General features: G+C 41.6%; 3 protein-coding genes across 4 annotated transcripts; 1 reads left to right on the top strand and 2 right to left on the bottom strand.

The window, feature by feature from the left end:
* On the top strand, positions 195–9,249 carry LOC109721310. Of its 2 annotated transcripts, XM_020248852.1 has the most exons (8): positions 195–501; positions 786–1,817; positions 2,684–3,908; positions 4,376–4,655; positions 5,577–5,684; positions 5,979–6,257; positions 7,807–7,950; positions 8,632–9,249. In XM_020248852.1, the coding sequence occupies exons 2-8, from the start codon at positions 842–844 to the stop codon at positions 8,818–8,820; spliced, it is 3,201 nt and encodes a 1,066-aa protein (XP_020104441.1). In that variant the 5' UTR covers positions 195–501; positions 786–841; the 3' UTR covers positions 8,821–9,249. The 2 variants fall into 2 exon arrangements, with proteins under 2 accessions (XP_020104441.1, XP_020104442.1); XM_020248853.1 differs by lacking the exon at positions 195–501 and having other exon boundaries at positions 596–1,817.
* LOC109721085 lies at positions 11,209–13,711 on the bottom strand. Its single transcript, XM_020248503.1, has 3 exons — positions 13,318–13,711; positions 11,519–12,072; positions 11,209–11,430 (listed from the first exon to the last, which is right to left on the bottom strand). The coding sequence occupies exons 1-2, from the start codon at positions 13,709–13,711 to the stop codon at positions 11,546–11,548; spliced, it is 921 nt and encodes a 306-aa protein (XP_020104092.1). The 3' UTR covers positions 11,209–11,430; positions 11,519–11,545.
* On the bottom strand, positions 17,505–18,421 carry LOC109721815. Its single transcript, XM_020249607.1, has one exon. It carries the CDS (start codon positions 18,370–18,372, stop codon positions 17,737–17,739), a length of 636 nt encoding a protein of 211 aa, XP_020105196.1. The 5' UTR covers positions 18,373–18,421; the 3' UTR covers positions 17,505–17,736.

The following is a 21,237-nucleotide window of genomic DNA, read 5'->3' as shown; positions in this document are numbered from 1 at the left end:
AAGGTTCTAATTAAAGTTTAATTTTGAAAATCGATATTCTAAGCACCAAGCAATATCAAAATCAACAATTCATAAACTCTAAAAAAAAAAGACGTCCACAATTGGAGTTTAATTTGATCTCCACTCAATTTTAGTATATAAATAAATAAATTTTATTTTTATTATTATTATTATTATTATTATTATTATTATTATTTCTCCTCGGACGCGAATATTTCCGACCGGTTCCTCACCTGTAATAATCCTGTGTGGTAACGAGATGACGTGGTCGTCGTCGTCGTCCTCGTCGTCGTCGTCGTCGTCATGTCGCCGCTCCTCCCTCCTCCTCCGCCTCCTCCTTCGCCATTAATGGCGTCGAGCTCCACCTCCCTCCTCCGCCTCCGCCTCCGCCTCCGCCTCCGCCTCGAGATCCGTGCCCCAAATCCCTAGCGCCTCCTCCTCCGCCGCCGCCGTAGAGCGCCGTGGGCTCGCTCCTCCTCCTCCTCCTCCTCCGCGAGATCGGTGAACCCTTCGACCTCCTCCTCCTCCTCCTCCTTATTCTCTCTCTCTCTCTCTCTCTCTCTCTCTCTCTCTCTCTCTTCGGATTCGGTTTCGAGGGCTAGGGTTTCGTCCAGCCCTCGAAATTTTGATAATGCTAGAGTTAGGGTTAGGGTTCGTGGTCGGGTTAGGGTTTGTTCATCTAGTCACATTCCTGTGTATTCTTTTTGTCGAGTCGAAAACGAAGCTTCAGGAAGGAATGAGATCGAATAGCGCGTGAACTCGTCATCTTGGTGTTAATCTGCAGGGTTTTTTCCTCCTGCTTTGCCGTAGCAATTTGGGTTCTGTTCTCTTGAGGGGAAAGATGGTGGACTCGGTTGATGTGGTTTTGGAGTTCTTGAAGAAGAACCGATTCGCCAAGGCCGAGGCCGCGCTTCGCAGGGAGCTGAACGGCCGATCGGATTCGAATGGGCTACTTGAGAATAACCTTGCGGAAGCAAGGGATTCGAGAGGGAGAGATGCGGAATTGTGGAGCGCGGGGTTCTTGAAAGAGTTCATTGTGAAGGAGATTGGAGTCGGGGGCGTCGAGAACGGGAGCGAAGTTGCGAACGGTTTTGGTTGTAGTCAACTTCGAGAGAATCGATCCGGAGACCTGTACCCTCTGAACCCCAATGCAGAGAATAGTAATAGTAATTCCGTCTCCTTTTCGAAGGAGAGCGGTAGCATTGCAGAGAAATTCGCGGAAATTTTTATATCAGGGGAGCCCAAGCATCGAGGCAAATCATTGATGGCGGAAAAGAGGGATTCTGCTGCGGGAAATGGATCTGGTGGAAGTGGGAAAGGAAAATTGGATGTCGAAGAGAGACCGGATACGAGCCAAAATTCCGGATTTAGGGTTAGCGATGCTAATCCGAAAAGCTATTTTCCAGACAACCTTTGGTTGGAGCACGATGAACCGCCGAAGGGGTGTTCAGTGAAGACGCTTTTCCCATTTCCTGGCGACAATGCCTCGTGCAGTTACGACGGTTCTGTTGGTAATGGGAATGGCGGCGGAGAGATGAAGAGGGATTATGAAGCTATTGAAACGAAGGAGCAGCTTTGTGAAAGTGCGGATCTGAAAACTAGTGATAAGAAATTGGATTTACCTCCGATCGGTGAGAAACAAAGGGAAGAGCTGCCGAGACTGCCTCCTGTAAAGCTTAAGTCCGAAGAAAAGTTAGCTAATACGAATTGGGAGGAAAAGAGTCATGTGTTGGGGCCAAGGATAGCGAACGGAGACAACGGCTGTTTGATTGGGTCTTTTCTTGATGTCCCTGTTGGGCAAGAGATCAGCTCCTCAGGTACGCGGAATTCGTAGAAGTTATTATTTGTTTTGTTTCATGCTTTTAACTACTTATGGAAAATATTAAATACGTCCGGTCTATTGGGCCACCCATGGATTGATCCAAAGAGAATGCATTGTTCTGTACAAGGTTTTAAGTACGTGTTGGCACGGGCCGTATTCACCGTGTCGTACCGTGCCAACAAGATACCAACACGATATAGACCCCGTGCCGATGGCACAGCTCAAAATCCTCTATTCTTTAAATTAGTAAGTAATTTCCTCGATAAAGTTCAAAAGATGTGATAAAAAAATAATAAATAGTTAGAATATTTTGTTGCTAAAGAAAATAAATATTTCATGCTATTATGTGTCGGCACACAAGAATTTTTTTGATCGGCACGGCTTGGCACGCACCGTGTCGTACCGTGCCGGCAAGTTTCCGGCACGATCTCGTGCCACGACACTTAAATCCTTGGTTCTGTAGATACAAGTTGTGTTGTCGTATTTCTTTTTTCCATTTTTTTTTTCTTTCGTTGCTACCCAATGCATGTTGGTGAGCCCGCAATTGACCCGCATTTTGGGTCCGTCTTGTTTTGTCTCGAGGAATCATATAACGATGGTCTTTTGTATATACTCAGACTTATTTACATGTTATAACCGAATGATTTGCCCTGAATCACTCGAAAATAAATGAATTTTTCTGCGCTTTCGCTGGCTAGCTGTTCCTTCCTTTCATGTGTGATATTCATTACACTGTCAATTAGTCTTGGGGGTGCCACTGTTACACTGTTTTATGGTGCATCATAGTCCTGTTATTTTTCTTTTTCATTTGCATTTATTTTATTTGTATTTTAACCAGAAACCCAACGACTTTAATTGCAGGTGGGAAGAGAACAATTGGAAATAGTTGGCTTTCTGTTAGCCAAGGCATTGCTGAGGATTCTTCTGATCTAGTATCTGGCTTTGCTGCTGTTGGTGATGAGTCACTCGACTATCCGAATGATTATTGGGATTCCGACGAGTACGATGATGACGATGATGTGGGTTACACACGGCAACCAATTGAGGACGAAGCCTGGTTTCTAGCACACGAGATTGACTATCCGAGCGACAATGAGAAGGGAAATGGTGGACCTGGTCCAGGGAGTGCCCTAGACCAACCAGACCGTCCCCCCATGAAGGATGATGATGATGATGATGATGATGATGATGATCATTCTTTTGCAGAAGAAGAAGAAGAAGAAGAAGATTCTTGCTTGTCAGGCGAGCAATATTTCCAGGCAAAGAATATTGACCGTGTGGCCTCTTCAAAGGGGTCGATGGGACTTAGGACGAGTGAAAATGATTTGATAGCTCAGTATGACGGGGAGCTTATGGATGCTGAAGAGCTAAAATTGATGCGTGGTGAACCGGTTTGGCGGGGTTTCGTCACTCAAAATAATGAACTTGTTATGCTAGGAAATGGCAAAGCGCGACCTGATGAGACCTTTGTGGAAGATGATCATCATGGCTCAGTCAGATCGATTGGCGTGGGAATAAGCAGCGATGCTGCTGATATAGGCAGTGAAGTGCGTGAAAGCTTGGTTGGAGGAAGTAGTGAAGGGGACTTGGAGTATTTTCATGATCACGATGTTGGTATCATTGCGAAAAGAAATTCAAGTGATAATATGAAGGGAATAAAACCTGATCATAGAAATAACACAATGGCTTTTGAGAAGGCTGTATTTTCTTTTCCATCACCGATTAGCACTGAAGATGTGATGGAGGCTAGCTCCGGTAGACCTATACGGTCAAACAGGGGCAGTACTGTTATTGATGATGATTCTATAGAATATGATAATGGCCTAAAAATTGGTGATGAAAAGAGTTCTGATATTATTAGATCGAGGGACTCAACTGCTTCATCGGCATCAAACTACAGTTATGCTTTAACAGGGGATATCAACAAGTTAAATGATCATGAAGTAAATAATCAACAAGAAGAAGATCCAGCGTCCACTCTAGAGGATGAAGAACTGGCAGCGTTGCAGGAACAAGTGAGACAGATACAAGCTCAGGAAGAGGAGTTCGAGACCTTTGAACTTAAGATTGTGCACAGAAAAAACAGGTTTGTTCATTTAGATGTATATTTCATTATGGTATGCGTTAACTGATTAATGAATGTATGTGTTAATTGCCTTTTGTGCTGATGTTTTCCTCAATCTGAACCATTAGTGTTTGAGATGTTATCGTCTCCACCACTCAGCATTTGCCCTCCATCTTATCTCATACTTGTAATTGGACAATATAAAAGAAAATGCTTTTTAAATTAATTATGGTCTGCAATGCATTGGACAATGGGGACGGAAGTAAGAGAAGAATGGAGTGCTGATCACTGGGCGGCGCGCTCGCTTAGGTGGTGCACCTGTTGCGCTCGATAATTTCTCCTCTTGTTTATGCTAGTAACTTTTTCCTGTTTGTTATTTTGTGAAATACATTTTTTGTTATTTATTTATCATTCTTTTTGGAAAATACTCTTGTTATGATGTCTGATGTTTTTACTCCCTCCTCTATTTGTGTGTGTTAACTTAACAGAACTGGGTTTGAGGAAGACAAAAATTTTCACGTCATGCCAAATTCAGTGATAGCTGGACGTTATCACGTCACTGAGTACCTTGGCTCAGCTGCATTCAGCAAGGCCATTCAAGCGCATGACTTGCACACTGGCGTGGATGTATGCATCAAGATAATAAAGAACAACAAAGATTTTTTTGATCAGAGCCTTGATGAGATCAAACTTTTAAAGTATGTGAACAAGCATGATCCCGGGGACAAATATCATATCCTGCGCTTGTACGACTACTTCTACTACCGGGTAAGTTTGAACTTTGATACCAATCCTTTTGGCTGCTATTATAAATTTTCTCTCTGATTATGGGTAATGGTTTTCTTTCTCTGATTATAGGTAATGGTTGGTATTGTTTTCTATACTCTTCTCTAGATGGTGCACTTGCCTGATAGTTATTAAGGTCGTTCACACACACACACACACACACACACACACACACATATTTTCAAGCATTTGACATGTTCGATAACTACAAGAAAAAGTTGATTGGAGGATTGGCTACTATTAAAATAATCTAATTAATTTGCAAGTGGAAGGAGGAGAGGAGCTATATCTTGTTTCAGTATTAGTCTATTAGGGCTCATGTTGCAGGGGAAATCTTCTTTCCTACTGCCTCTGGTTCCCTCAATCATTTCTCTAAGCAAACATATGCGCAATTCCATTAACAACATTCAAAAATAATAAAGAAGTAAAAACCACATGCAGCGAAAGATGCACACAGATAATTTAAATAAAAAGTCAATTCCCAGGGTTTTTGATTACCCTTAAATTGATCTTATGTCATGAATTCGCTTAAAGTTGTAATGACTCAGCCCACTAGCGCTAATAACTCATTGGGCTCTAAACCACCGGCCCAAAATGCTTAAATCTAGTTATTAATACTATAGTCCCTGGTCCTTATATTTTCAGTCATAATTCCCTTTCCATTCGATGTGGGGACTATTGGAGCGTCACAAAAGTAAATCTAGTGATTGGGAGATGTAAAATATATTTAGAGCTAGTGCTATTTGGAAGATGAGGTTACAACAGGGCATGTCGATAGAAAATGATGAGGGGAATCCCTCCTTGAATTGTTGTGCTTCTCTCCATACTTTATACCTGGGGCCAATTTTCTTTGTTACACATGCAAGATTGTTGCTGTTTAATTGATGAAGTTGGCTTTTGCAGGAACACTTACTAATTGTTTGCGAGCTTCTCAAGGCAAATTTATATGAATTTCACAAATTCAATAGAGAATCTGGAGGGGAGGTTTACTTCACAATGCCAAGGTTGCAGGTTGGTTTACACAAACCCTATTGCCTAACTTCATGATTTTATCGCTTAAAATGTTTTTGTTGCTTTTACATGTGTATGCCGACAAATCATCAATTTATTTATATGCCCCTGTAAAATCTGAATCTTCATAGAAACCTCCATATTGCATCTCTTACTAAAATACCCCAATATCTATGTTGGGTAGTTTGCTATTTTGGAGAAACATAGGTAGCTTTTTATTTCTAAGTATCCCAATACCTTTCTTCCATGATTAGTGCCTAACTGTTAATTGCTCCTCATATTTCAATTTTGCAGTCAATCACTATTCAGTGTCTGGAAGCACTTCAGTTTCTTCATGGACTCGGTCTTATTCATTGTGATTTAAAGCCGGAAAATATTTTGGTAAAGAGCTACAGTAGGTGCGAAGTGAAGGTCATCGACCTTGGAAGTAGCTGCTTTGAAACAGATCATTTATGTTCTTATGTACAGTCGCGATCTTATCGTGCACCCGAGGTTATTTTGGGCCTCCCATATGATAAAAAGATCGATATATGGTCACTTGGATGCATCCTGGCTGAACTTTGCACTGGAAATGTAAGTTACTGTTTTTTTCTTTTTAATTCTTTCTGTGTAGATTTTTGGAATTTCTTACAAATTTCAGGGCAATTTAGAATAATTATCAAATCGTTTCTAGTGATGTGGTGGGATGAATGCATTACTTCTTTTGATCTGTTTGTTTGAGTCATATTGGTCCAGTGGAAGGTAAGAAGTGGCTCTTTTACTTGATAGAGTAAAAGAGCATCCTTCCTGCAACATGCTGATACATGGACAATCTTGTAGATGCGAGCTGTAATAATGAAGCAATTGGTGGTATAGACTTGGTTGCGTACTACTTTAAGGGCATGTTTGGTTCACCTATTTTAGATTATGGAATCGGAATGGAATTAATTGATTCCGATAGTTGTCGTTTGGTTTATAGGAATCGGATTCCGGTTCCCATTTCATTCCGGAATGGGAATGGCCAAATCCATTTATGGCCCAATCCAGCTTTGAATCCCGGATTTGCCTATTCCAAAGTAAACTATTCAAAATCCTCTTTCACCAACAGCTACCTTCTCTCCCGTCATCACTTTCCTCTCTCTTCATCAAAACGCTCTCTCAAAAATTCTAAATTTTTATTCCGATTTTCATTCCAATAATGAACCAAACAATTTTTTATGATTCATTATTCCATTTTCCATTTCTATTCCAATCATGAACCAAACATGCCCTAAGAGCACTTCTAGGTGTATACTGCAATTAAAAGAGTGCACCATGAGATCTCTAATTATGCAAATAGTATTTGTAATTGCTGGTTGGTTTGTTACTGTATCCCCTTTATTTTATGGGCATATTTGCTGATTTACATTTCTGGACTACAAAATGTGAATTGGAACTTCCGATACAATAAAAGGAGGGTTTCCGTATGCTATATACGAATATATGATCCTATTTAGATTAATGGTTGGTTAGGGCAAGGTCCATAAAATGTTATTAGTAGACCACTAGAACATGACATTTAAATTCGATCTTTTCTTAAGTGTCCCCTGATTTAGTTAGATATTCAAGAAAGTGTAGATTGGCATTTATAGGTCATTTTAGTAAAACGGGGAAATGAGATTATTAAATACTCAAAGCTATTCTTTGACGACTCTTTTAACTCTTTCCTGCTCTTGACAAATAAGGTAATATTACCCAACTCCTCATTTTTCACATTTGTATCAAGGATTTATCTCTGCATTTAGTGATGCATCTCTATCTGTAGTGATGAATGAATGAATTGCTATGAACTTGCTCTAAAAAACAAAACGAAACAAAACAAAGCAAAACAAAAAAAAAAAAAATCCTCCCTTCAATCCTCCTTTTTTCCAGGGTTTGGAGACATTACTTCCAACAATGAGATGTCTCTTCAAGGCACAATACTAAGCTTTTTTTTTTTCTTCTTTTTTTTTTTTAATTGTAGTGGAGGTCAAATGTTTATTAATGGAAGTTGAGTGCCATTGTACTCTTTTCCATGAACCGACTAGAAAAGCCTAGGCCCAAAGAAGCAGAAGGACAAGTTGCTCTTCATGTACTTTGAAGTAATTCTTTGTACTTCCCGCAGGTTCTTTTCCAAAATGATTCTCCTGCAACTCTACTGGCACGTGTAATTGGAATCATAGGCCCCATTGAGCAAGGTATGCTTGCCGAGGGACGAGATACCTACAAATGTTTTACGAAGAACCACATACTGTACGAAAGAAATCAGGTTTGGCCTTTGATATTTTCTGTTTCCCTTGAGCATTTATATGTTAGACGCAATGGAAGTGCACAGACATGTTCAGTTTGGGCTGAATTTTTTACAAAGCAGAACTGTTTAGACAGATTAGGCTGGCTATACTTTGGATCACTTAGGAGCCTCCAGAATGTTTTTGATTTCTGATCAGTTATCTGTTAATGTGAAACTGTTAAGTCTTTGGGAAAACATTTCTACATTTTCTCATATACTTCGGTCATTTTAAGAATCTTGCTTCATTTTTCAAATTTTTTGTGCCTCTAATAACATTGCCAATGCTGTTCAGCAATTTGACTTTGAACTTCTGTTTAATTAAACTAGTGTCTAATGCCGTTGTTTTCCGTTAGTTGATCTATTTTGTACTATTGTTAGTCTGAGGTTTTCTTTAGCTGTTATACTGGAAGTGATTTCTTTAGCTGTGCCTGGGCACTTTGATCAGTTGCTTAATGTCTTGGGGTCGGTTAAAACCCAAAATTTTGTGGGCATGCGTAATTAATTATATTTTTGGTGCCGCACTGTAAATATCTTTCAGTTCAATTACTCTTTCCATTCTCATAAAAAAGAAAAGAGAAACGAGAAGAAAAAAAGACTTCTTTCGTGCCTCTTCACAGTTGGTATGGCATAAAGTTTTACTTGAACTAATATCTATTTCAGGAAACGAACAGGCTCGAGTACTTGATGCCGAAAAAGACGTCACTACAGCACCGCTTGCCGATGGGTGACCAAGGGTTTATAGACTTTGTCACTTACCTTCTCGAGATCAACCCTAAGAAGCGACCGAGTGCATCTGAAGCACTGAAGCATCCGTGGCTCTCCTACCCTTACGAGCCAATATCATCATGAACCACTGTTCCTTGTAGATTATTTAACCCTCTTTGAAGTCCTTTTTTTCCCCCTTGTTTCTTTTGCACCATGATAAAATGAAATATTCTGGTGCACCAACCTGTATTATTTTTTCCCGCTAATTAACAATTAGTTCCACTACTAGTGCTTGCCGAAGAAGTTTAAGAGTAGTCTTCTTGTGGTCTTACTCTCACGTCCGAGTGTAGTTGTTCCCCTCTATTTGCTTGGAATTGTGTTGTAATTTTTTTGTTGTTTTATGATGTAATTTGTTATTTCTGCTTTTGCTTTTTTTTTCTTTCTTTTTGGGTGCAGGATGTAATTAGAGATGAACTTAGAAGTGTGTTTGTATGGGAGGGGTGAAGGACTATGTCCTTTTGTAAATGATGTGATTATTGCTGCGGCCTTAATGTAGTGTTGTTCCACTTTATATTGCTAACGACCCATTCTAATGGCTTACTGTACTTTTTGCCTCTTTCTTTGTTGCTTATAGTGGAATGGATATCAAACAGAATTGGTTGCAGATTTATTGCATTCCACAAAGATTCCTACTTTGTACCACATCATTAATAACAAGTTAATCATACCTTTTCATTTGAAAAAAAAATATAATAAAAATATTTTTTTATAATTATGACGGGACTAATAAATTTAAAAAAATTATTTGATTGGTTAGGAACGTCAGTTATTAATATAATTAATATATTCTAAAATTTTTCGGCGGTGAGACTGTCGGAAGTATGTCTTGTAATTAATAAAAAGTCCTGATCATATTTTTTTTCTTTTTTTCTTTTTTTTTTTTGTTGATTTGCTCGGAACTACTGTTCACTGATGCATTAAAAATTGTTGTTTTTTAATCTTTTTCTGTTTTTTCTTTTTTTCTTTTTTTTTGGTTTAAACAACCATTCAAATTCGGATGGGAGGAAGACCCTCACCTGCTCCATTTTAGGGAGGGACGAAAATAGGGGAAAACAGACATACTCAATTCTAGAGGGTGAGAATTGGCACAAAAAAAAAAAAAAAAAAAAAACACTGATCGTCCCTAAGAGCAAGTGCAAAGAATTTGATGGTTGGCCTGTATCCGAGATCCTAAATTCGAATTCTAGTTGATTCATATTTTCAGCTAAGTTTTTTTTCTAAATGAAATAAACGAAGCGCCTAGTGTACTAATCCTATCTCCAAAAAAAAAAAAAAAAAAAAAAAAAAAAAAGAGAATCAGCAAAATCACGCCTAATTTCGCCGAAGACTAACTCGTTTTTTTGAATTTAACCTCTGGGATTAGATGGAGATGTTTTGAACCAGAGTGTGAAGTAATTGTTCGGGATCGAGTACAATTACCTGTGATGCCGATTTTAGTGTTTAATTATTTGCAGTAAATTTTTTTATTTTCGGGGAAAAGATTCGTAGGATTATGAATTTTAATTAATGGAGGATCCGAACGTTTAATTACTTACGTAGCCTTCTAGCTGAGCCCGTATGCAACTGGAAATTGCAATTTTGTTGGGTTAGGAGCCACATTTAAATCAGTGGAAATTAGGTGGACTTTGGATCCAAATGGAAACTGCGATTTTGTTGGGTTAGGAGCGACATTTAAATCAGCGGAAACTAGGTGGATTTGGATCCGAGTAGTGAAATTAACATGAAGTGCGATTTTGGACTAATAGGGCTCCGGTAGCTTATTGGATCCGGATGCAGCTTCGACACGTACAACCCATACACTGATGAGCTGTTGCCAGGTACCATCATGAATAAATTTATTGCTTGGACCATACTTGACCACGCACCAGTTTTCCATCTTAATTATAATTTAAAAAAAAAAAACAAAAACCTTGTCTTGCATATTAAAAGTTCAACAATGCTACGGATATCCCGGTGTACGTTCTCATTATGTTGTCGGGGTACTGGCATCATCATTATTAAATTCTAACCCTAGTTATATTATATACATCATTAAACTTTAAATCATAACCACAAATCTCTACATACGTAAGCTAACTAATCGAAAATATAATTTGAGACACGTAGCGAATGGCCCAAATTATTTCTCTTAATTTGTTAAAAGATATTACATCTAAATATACGGGACTATTTTGATTGCAAATCAGCTCTAATGATTTTTTTTTTCTTTTCTATTTCTTAATAAAAAAAATGATGAGCTTAATTCTCTACAATTCTATTTATTTATTAGAGTCCTTCACGGGTGAGATTCTAACCTATGGCCTCCTACTTCACCTCCCTTATCAATGATCCCCCATACTCCACCGATATGCGTCTTACCAATTACAATTAGAATATTAATGGTTAGGGCATTTAGGATTAAGAACATTGCTGTGGTGGACTTGGTCCACGAGAAAATTTCTAACCAAAGAAGTGGAGGATTAATGCAGCAAAGAATTTGAATTCTATCACTTTTTGTATATCGCCAAAATTACGCCGTAAACCAAACAAATAGAGAGAGCGAGATAGAGAGAGAGAGAGAGAGAGAGTATATACCTGGGAGCTTTCCAAATTGTTCTATAATATCTGATGAAAACTTGTGAACGTACCACTCCGAACCTGCAATGGGAGGAGGCTTATAATAGTCCACAGTGCACTGATCCGAACCCTAGGCCTCTTTGACGCACAAGAAAGAAGCGAATCAAAAACGGAAACGAGAATAATAGAAAAGGGCATGCAATTAATAGACGCGTAGATCTCTCACCCTAGCTAGAGGTTCGCCTCCACATTATCACATCTCATCGACCAAAAGCTCCGTCGCGTCGTAGATCTCTCCCTCCGCCGCCGCCGTCGAAACCCTAGCCCCCGGATCGTCGGGGGGAGTACACTCAACGAACAATCGGTCCCCCCGCGAAACCCTAGATCCGCGGAGATCCGAGCCCTCCTCTCCTTCTCGCGGCGGCAGGGGAGGCGGAAAGGGAGGGGGCTGCGATGAGCACCCGAGGGAGCAGCGGCCGATGAGGGAGCAGTCGACGAAGAAGCTGTCGTAGCGGGAGATGTCGTACATCTGGACAATGTAGCAGACCATGTCGTCGGCGCCGGCGCCGGAGGGGATGATCGGGGAATCGGGAGGCGGCGGCGGCGGCCGCGGCGGAGAGGGGTCCGCCCCGGGGCAGATGAGGGCGCAGTAGGGGGATTCGTCGTCCTCGCACCGGGTGAGGTCGACGAGGACGCGGACGTCGTCGTCGATGAGGCGGTAGAGGTAGCACGTGTAGTAGAGGGGAAACGGAGCGGAGGTGGGAGAGGCGCCGCCGGGAACTGCAGCGGCGGAGGCGGCGGCGGCGGAGGAGAGGAGAAGGGAAGAGGAGAGGAGGAGGAGGAGGAGGAGGAGGAGGGAGGAGAGATCCATGAGAGAGAGAGAGAGAGAGAGAGAGAGAGAGAGAGAGAGAGAGGACGACAGAGGGGAATAGGAGGGGAGCTGAATGGGGGGGGGGTGTGCCCTATATATAGGCGTCTAGAACCTTCGAGTGGGCCGAGGGGTTAGTTACGGAGGATTAAGGTGTCCGTACTGATTCGTTTCGGAATAATTACGGACATGCCACTCTAAATTAAAAGGCCTCGTTTTGTTCAATATTGCAGAAATGCCACTGCGCGCGAACTCGCCTGCTACGTCGGAACGTGTGTGGTGTTAGAGAGCTTTTTGCTTTGGAAATGATCCACCACGTCATCATAGACCGTGTTGCTGAGTTGCTGGATTTATTTATTTATTTATTTCCATTTAAAGAGTTGATGATCGAAAACGAAGGGATGGATGAGCGTAGATCACTGTGATGATGCACGTGGTGGACTAGGTGCTCTGCAACATTCGTGTATATATTCTACTTCTCGTTTTAAATATTTTATAAAATTTTAAAATTATAATCTAATTCTTTTAGAAATCTTTATGATATTTTTAATAGTTTTATATAAGAGGATTTGGAAACTTACGTTTTATCTATCAACCAGTGTCTCTTTTAATTTTTTTATTTTGAGAGATAGGTAGCACGCTACCCGTTTCGTTTATTTTATTTAGAAATAAGCTTAGCTAGAAATGTGAATAAACTAGGATTCGAACTTAAGAGCTCGGATATCAACCACCAAGCCTTTTGCTACTTATTTTAGGGACGGTCGGTGTCTCTTTTAATATTATTGATTATTTTTTTTGGGGGACAAGTTATTACCAAAATAATATGATTTTTAAACTTACAATTTCTTATATAGAGATACCTCAGATTTTTTTATGATTTTTGACACACAGATCGTTCCTTTTCAAACCTCATGATCACTTATCCAAATTCAGCTAATGTTCACCATTTCACACTTATATTACAGGTGATTAAATTTCTAGTTATTATTTGAAACTCATTTCCGCTCCTCAACGTGACAGTGTGTAACAACAAAACAAGACGGTGATATCGGCGTGTCTGCGCGAATCTCAAAGCACATCACCTGATCAATCCCTATCGTTCCTGCCTTATTCCGCCACCACAATATTTGCGATTTGGTCGCCGCATCGCGGGAAACGATCGAGGCCTCCACGAGGTTCGATCGGCATCTCGGATGATCGGGCGCTGCATGGCGCGGGGAGGCTCTCCTTGCAGAGGAGCCTGCAGTAGGGGACGACGGAGCAGTCGACGTAGCGGATGGTGTAGCTACCGTCGTGGTACAGCTGCATGATGTAGCACTCGGCGCCGCAGCCGCCGTCGCCGCGGCGGAGATCGCCGGCGAAGGAGGAGGAGGAGGAGGAGAGGTCGGAGGCGGAGCAGATGAGGTCGCAGCGGGGGAGCTCGACCGGGCACCGCGTGCGCGCGACGGGGTTGCGGCCGCGGCAAACGTAGCAGTAGTAGTAGGAGTCGGAGGCGGTGGAGGAGACGGCGGAGAGGGAGAGGAGGAGAGCAATAGAGGAGGAGATCGCCATTGATGAAGTAATAGAAGCTTCAATCGAGAGAGAGAGAGAGAGGTGGGCGATTACGACCCTGAACCGGGTGCACCACGTCATCACATGCACCCTAGCAGCTGTAGCGTTACTAGTCTAGTACAACAATATTTATGACGTGGGGAAGAGGGTACGTACAATTAGTTATCGCGTTCGTCATACAATTATTCTCTCTTGTGAAATTACGTGGATGCCACTGTAAAGTGAAATGCCACGTGGACCAATGAACAAGCAAAAAGATTAAATCCTTTCATTCTCTTTTTTTGAACTGGTGTCGTACGTTTCTCCGTACGCATGCAATCCTCCTCCGTAGAATACCCAAAAAAAAAAAAAAACGAGACGGAGAGATAGAGAGAGAGAGAGAGCACTACATCTCGTCGTACTTGGCCATTGCCGGGATCGATTCGCCCTCGCACTTCGCCGTCTCCGCCGACTCCACCTCTCCTCCTCCTCCTCCTCCCAAATCCCAATCGAACACGGGGAGGTCGATGGCGAGATCGGTGCAGCTCCGATCCGCCCCCGCGGTGGCCAGATCCCCGGTGCCGAGGCAGGAGAGGGAGCAGTAGTCGAGGTCGGAGCAGTTGATGCGGCCGACAGTGGAGAGGCCGCTGTCGAAGAATCGGATGAAGAAGCACGAAGAGGTGGCGGCGGCAGAGGAGGAGTAGGCGGAGGAGAGGGGGGATCGGAGGCGATGTTGTTGGCGTTGGATGCAGGAGAAGAGGCAGTAGGGGCTCTCGCCGCGGCACTCGTTGCTGTAGACGTTGAAGTGGCCGTCGGGGAACTCCTCGATGACGACGCATGTGGTGGCGAGAGGAGGAGGAGGAGGAGGAGACGAGGAGGAGACGAGGAGGAGGAGGAGGAGGAGGAGAATGGGGGTGAAGTAGATGTGGGCGTAGAGGAAAGAGTAAGCCATTGTTGTTGGATAATTCTAGAGAGAGAGAGAGAGAGAAAGAGAGGGGAAGTGGAGTGGATATGGAGTGAGGGAGTGGGGCGGGATTTATAGGGAGGGTTCGTGCGAGGCGGTTATGAGGTTGTTGCGACCGCCCAATGTAATTACGAAAATGCCCCTCAGAACCACTAACGTTTTTTTTTTGGCAGGAATTACATGAATGCCACTGTGGTGCAATGCGACGTGGTAATAATGAGATGGATTTACGAGAATGCCACTGGTAGAGAAAGCTGCTGATGGAGGCAAGATTATGAATATTTCTTTTATTTTTTATTAATTTAACGTTGGAATCATGTTGGTGTAAACTTAATTAAATTTGCTAACACGCGTCCTACCAATACGGTTTAATTTTATGAACTCTAATAAGCAACTGGTCTGGGTTTGAGTGGGATTAAAAGGTTGTTACATCATATTGGAACTTAAGTTTTGATGAAAGGTAGTTTAAATTAAAGCTAAAAATGGGAAATCATTTCGGTTTTCTCTGCTGCGATGCTGAGGAATAGCAAAGGGTCTTATATATGCTTTGCAAGGTTTATAATAACTATAATAGTAATAATAATCTAATAAACTAAGTACTAGCTCGATCAGATCCGAATCAAGATCTATTATGGTGTACTGAAACTAAGTTTCTTATCCACAACTTGTAATTCTTCCACTGCATTTCAAATTTTATTATTACCATATGATTACCCGTCAAAAACGGATCGAGCGTGGTATACTTTTTGAATCTCGTAGTGGTGCTGCAGTAGAGACTAGAGAGTTACAGTGTCATCTCATCATCATCCCACCGTCCATTTCATCCGTTTGTTTGAGTATCGCAAAAGAAGAAGGAAAAAACAAAAAAAAAAAAAAAGAAAAAAAAAAAAGAGGAGGAAGAGTACGATTGTACTAGGATAGGAAAGAAATAGTACGTAGATCTCACCTCGTACGCACTACGGGGCGTCGTTGTCGTCGAGATCGATCGTTGCCGCCCTCCCCGGGGCTTCGATCCACTGCATGGCGTCGGCGGCGCCGCAAACCCCGCGGCCCTCCGCAGCCTCCCACCCCGGCAGTGGCGACTCGAGCAGGAGCATCGGCGGCACGTGGGAGAGGAACGACCGCTCGACGCCATGGATGGCGATCCTCTCGTCGATGATGGCGAGATCGGGCTCCCTGATCCGGAAGAAGCCGCTTCCGGCGCGGATCCCGGCGCCCCCCCACTTGATCGCGACGCGCTTGCGCGGATGCAGTGAGGGGAGCTCCGTCCCCGGCGGCGCGCGGAGGAGGTCGGCGTGGGTGAGGAGGCGATCGGGGACGACGAGGAGGCGGAGGATCGCGAGGTGGAGCGGGGTTGGCGCGGAGAGGTCGTCGGGGGCGAAGAGCGTCATCCGCCGCATCTTCGCGAGCTCGTCGATGCGGGAGGCAAGTGACTCCGCGACGTTGTCGTAGCCGCCGCGGCCGCGGAGGAGGGTGATGGCGCATTCGAGCATCGACCTCATCGCTACGGAGATTGGATTGGGAATGGGGATGGGTGAGAGAGAGAGAGAGAGAGAGAGAGAGAGAGAGAGAGAGCAGTGTGGGTGCGTTGGGTTAAAGAGGGGAGAAGGGGGTGGGTGGGGGTATATATAGGCAGAGCGAGGTGGTTACGGGAAGGTTCGTGGGAGAGTGTAATTACTAAAATGCCCCTGAGCTGGAGGGCTTACTTCTCGTTTTGCTGGAATTACATGAATGCCACGGTTGTCGTAAGGGAGAGAAGGGGGGAGTTCGCTGTGGCGATAATAAAGACGAAATTACAAAATTGCCCTCGGCTGAGCATTGCGCTTTTGTGACGCTGCGTGATGATTATAGGGTTAATTAGACTCGACCACCAAGTTAAAAAAAAATTGTAATCCAACATTCCCTCGTCAAATAATATTTAGAGTTCACTAATTTTTTTAGTTAAAAAAAATTAACCTACAGGTTTGGATGGTAAAAAAAAGTACAATTTATTTTGAATTGTAAATTTGGCATTACTCTTTCACTGTAAAAAAATGCTAATTCTACCACTACTTCTCCACGGATATTTTCAATGTACTAATTCTTTTTTTATTTTTTAGTTAATAAAAAAAAAAAGTGAGCATACTACTGAAAAAAAGGAGTGTTATTGCAAATTATAATTCTACTGCTCCTAAGTGCAGGCCAATTAAGCTAAAGCACGTAGACAAGTGCCCTTGTTATTTATTCTCTTTAATTATGATAGAGAAAATGCTGCGCCTTCTAAATGAGATGCGCACAAGAAATTGCAGAAGTTTTTATTGGCTAAAGCTATCTTTTATTCGTATTAATCTCGTGATAATTTTTTTAATCGCACAGAATACTGTGATTTTATGAGAACTTTGCTGCGCATGGAATTCTTATGATAGTTGTTAACAAATTTTTAGCATTATTACAATAGTCCTACAATTTAGTTTAGTTGATTAAATTTTAACGCGGTGTTGATATTAAAATAATACAGTATCATCCATCACAATACTATTACATTATTTCTATATTAGAGATATATTAATATTTAATCAAAAAATTTGGTTATAGGATTTGACTATAATAGTTTAAAAGTAAAAAATTACCGTAAAATAAAATCTAAGGACCAAAATGTCACTGCGCTTGTAGGTTGAGGACCAAACATGCAATTTAACCCTAACGTCATAATCGATCTTTAACAACCAAATTAGTACTAACTACCACTGATAGCCAAAATAGGAAAAAGAAGAAGAAGAAGAAGAGGAAATCCCTTACTATTATCGTAAGCATGGAAACAGTATCAATCACCATGACAATTAATTCGACACCGTAGAACTATTTTGATCAGATCAAGAATTAATCGAGCCAAAAAAGGGGGGGAAAAAGCAGGAAAAATCAGGGAAAATAAAGAAAAAAAGACGAGAATAAAACTCGGTAGTAGTACGATTAGGTAGGTGATATAGTGTAGCAGCAATGCAGAGAGATCGATCTCACCTCAGACTACGTTCGACCGTGCGATCTCTGGCCGAGATCGAGCATCGGCCTCGCGCTCCCACCGCTTGATCCGACGAAGCTAGCTTCAGATCGGCGCCTCCAGTGAGGACGGCGAGGATGTCGACGATGGCGGCGGCGAAGGACGTAGATCCCAGAGATCGAACTCCCAGATCGGGAGGCGGACCCCGTGGACGGCGATCCTGGAGCCTATGATGAGATCGGGGGCATTGATGCTGACGAAGTTTAATCGGACGATGTCCGGGGCTCCTTTGCCTTCGCCGTTGCTGGTGAGGACGAGGCTCTCCCCGGGATCGAGCGTGGGGAGCTCGGCGCCGACTGGGAGGCGGCGGAGGTCGGCGTAGGTGAGGAGGCGATCGGGGACGATGTGGAGGTGGAATCGGGGCGGGGACTCGTAGTAGAGGGCGTCGGCGATGGCCCGGTCGTCGGGGGCGAGGATCGTCATCTTGCGGAGGGGCGCGAGCTCGTCGAGGTGGGCGCGGATCGCCGCTGCGGTCACGATGTAGCGGCCGCTGCGGGCGAGGCTCGCCGCGGCTTCCCCCAGCATCTTCTCCATCTCGGCGGCGGCGGCGGCGCGGTCGTCGGGTCCGGCGGTCGCGGAGGGAGCGGGGCCGGAGATGGAGAAGGAGGCGGAGACTCGGACGTAGGGGATCGCGGCGTGGGGGGCGGCGGCGGCGGCGGAGAACGACGAGGGGTCCTCCATGGAGTGCTCGCCGGAGATCTCGAAGTTGAAGAACGTAGCGGAGGAGGCGTTGTTGGTGGCGAAGGGGTGTTTATATAGGGGAGGAGAGGAGGGGTATTTTCGTCTTTGTGGCCAGGGTTGTTAGAGGTGTTACCTACGTCCGTACATAGTCTTGCACTTAATTACAGAAGTGCCACTATTGAGTGGTGAAGATGCGGTGCGCGGACGCAACTTGGTGGTTTACGTAAAATTACGTTTATACCCCTGAAATTGTTGTGGGGGATATTTTGTCCTCCGCTCTGACCTTTTATATTACTTTAATTTTTTAGGAAAAACTTTAAAAACCTCCCATGTGGTTTCGTAGTTTCTCACTTTACCCCCTCTGTGGTTTAAAATATATCAATTTGCCCCCCTGTGATTTTATTTTTCTCTTTTTCTTATCAATTTTATTATTTTTTTTTCTTAAATCAGTAATAAAGTTAAAATTAAAGGATACTAAAGTGAATATTTGATAAATCTAGATGGATATCTGAAGTTTTTTGTATATAATTTAACGAAATATTAACGAAAAAGCTACCGAAAAGATAAAAACGAAACCACAGGGGCCACAGGGGGGCAAAGTGAGAAACTATGAAACCACAGGGGGGTTTTTGAAGTTTTCCCTTTTTTTTATTAATTAGATTATAAATTTAAATTTTGTTATAGAAATAGTTATAAAAAAAAAAGAATTACTGGGATTGTGTACAATGGATCAATTTATTATTACGCTATAAATTTTTTTTTATTTTCTTTTTTAGTTGCCAGGAGGGAATTTGAATATTTGTAGGGTTCTTTTTTGTTCCGGTGATATAACGATAAACTTTGATAATGATTGACAACTGAATTATTGTTGGAGGAACTTGTCTATAGCTGCCGAGAGCGTTTAACGATAAGAAAAGCCTCCACGTATCCTACAAGAGTAAGCTGTATATATATACAAACAGATTAGATATAAATTTCACATCTCACTTATTCAAAGGTCACTATTATTGGAGAAAATTCAATAATTTCTCAATTACTATTATTATTTTTTTATTTATTAATTTAATAATTTCTCAATTACTATTTATTTATCACAAATTTAGTTAGATTTAAATCACAATCAGATTTTCGTTGCGGTAATTGTTCCAACAACTATTTCTCAACTACTCTTACTGTTCTTTTAATATTAAAAATTTTAAAAAATATATAAATTTTAGTGTAAGTGAAGTTTATGATTTACGCACATATAAATATGTGTACAAATAACATTTTCTATATATCAAGAAGACGAAGAGAGTCATTTTATGAAGTCACTATTTGCTAGTTAGATAGGATCAAATTTAACAAAGCTTAGCTCCAATCAATAAGACCACCTTATGTGGGATTTTCTTTTTTTAAAAAAAGAAACAAAAAGGGCTTTGTATATGTAAATAGTTGAATTGAATGCTGAGGTTGAGATGGACGGCAATTGTGCTTTTCTTAGATAACTCCTGTAAGAAGGTTCACGGAGAATTAATGCTCCACAACATACATTAGGCACAATAATACAGTTCCACAAATCCTTTTTATTTTTTTTTAAATTTTTTAGGAATTCTTTTTGGGAGGGATTGGTTGCAGGAGATTTTAAATACGGAAGATGTTCAAACTTCTGGGTACTCGGCAGATAAATAAACCACTCTTTAAACTGGTTGAATTTTCGAAGATGATTATGCACGGGAGGGATAAAATGTCCTTGAATATCGTATTAGCAGTGAGAAACATTACAAAAACCTGGAGTGGATAAAATGAAATAAGAGTACACATACTAGTTGGAGCAGCTTACGGCCCGTTTGATGCTAAAGGATATAGAAAAATATTTTTTTTATTTCTCAGTGGGACTGTAAAAAATAACTAAATTATCGCAATATGTAAAACGTGATATTATGTATAGAAATAGATAAGATATATATTTTTTTATCGTAGTTGTAGTTTTTCATTACACGCATTCTCAAATCCCAAACTATGTCTTAGACTTAGTTTGGTATTTAGGCTCATTTAACGCTATTAGATAAAATGAAGTTCGGATAAAAGTATATGTAGGGATATGCTTCTACGTTTTCCGGTGGAACCGCAAAAAATATATCGTAACCAACTCATCACGATATACGAAACGCAATATTATGTATGAAAATAAATATGGTATTTTTTCAACGTATTTTCTTACCGCACGTAACGCAATCTCTCCGCAATCTCAAACGAAGCCTTAGAAACTCATGACGACTATTGGGCTCAAACCAACTGAATTATTCGATCTGATTTGTTCAGAAAAGGTAAGATTGTATTGAATTTCAAATTAACTCTACAATCATGCATATTTTCTTTTGGTTGCTAATTATATGCTACAGCTCAAATGAACATCCTAATTGTATTACAACTAAAGCATATTATGCTGTACAAAGCTACGTAATGTAAGGCCAATAAACTCTTATTTATGGACTAGATCGATCTTCTATGCGTTTATCCAGGAGAGTAAATAATAATTGATATTGTCTAAAATCTTATTATGTTTGCGCCAATTCACGGCTCCTCTTTAAATGGAACAAAGTGATGGACTAGTATTAACAACAAATGTCCTATCCTTGCATTTTGAGACAAACGGCTACGATTGAGCCGTCACAACACTCATGACCTTTCCCGCCAAAATGCAAAGACAACTACTCGAACAATCATCTCAACATTACTGTACGTGACACCAGATGTACCCAAATCAATCGATCGAGTACCCCTCAATTTTTTTTTATTAAAAGAAAAAAAAGGAAAATAAACTGATGACAAAACGAAAATTCACCGTTACTATTTTTGAATCTCGAATCAAGTGAACACAAG

This window comes from Ananas comosus, linkage group 15 (assembly GCF_001540865.1).
Source record: "Ananas comosus cultivar F153 linkage group 15, ASM154086v1, whole genome shotgun sequence".
NCBI lineage: Eukaryota > Viridiplantae > Streptophyta > Magnoliopsida > Poales > Bromeliaceae > Ananas > Ananas comosus.
The sequence above is the reverse complement of the archived record's forward strand: the minus strand, read 5'-3'. Positions and strand labels throughout refer to the sequence as shown.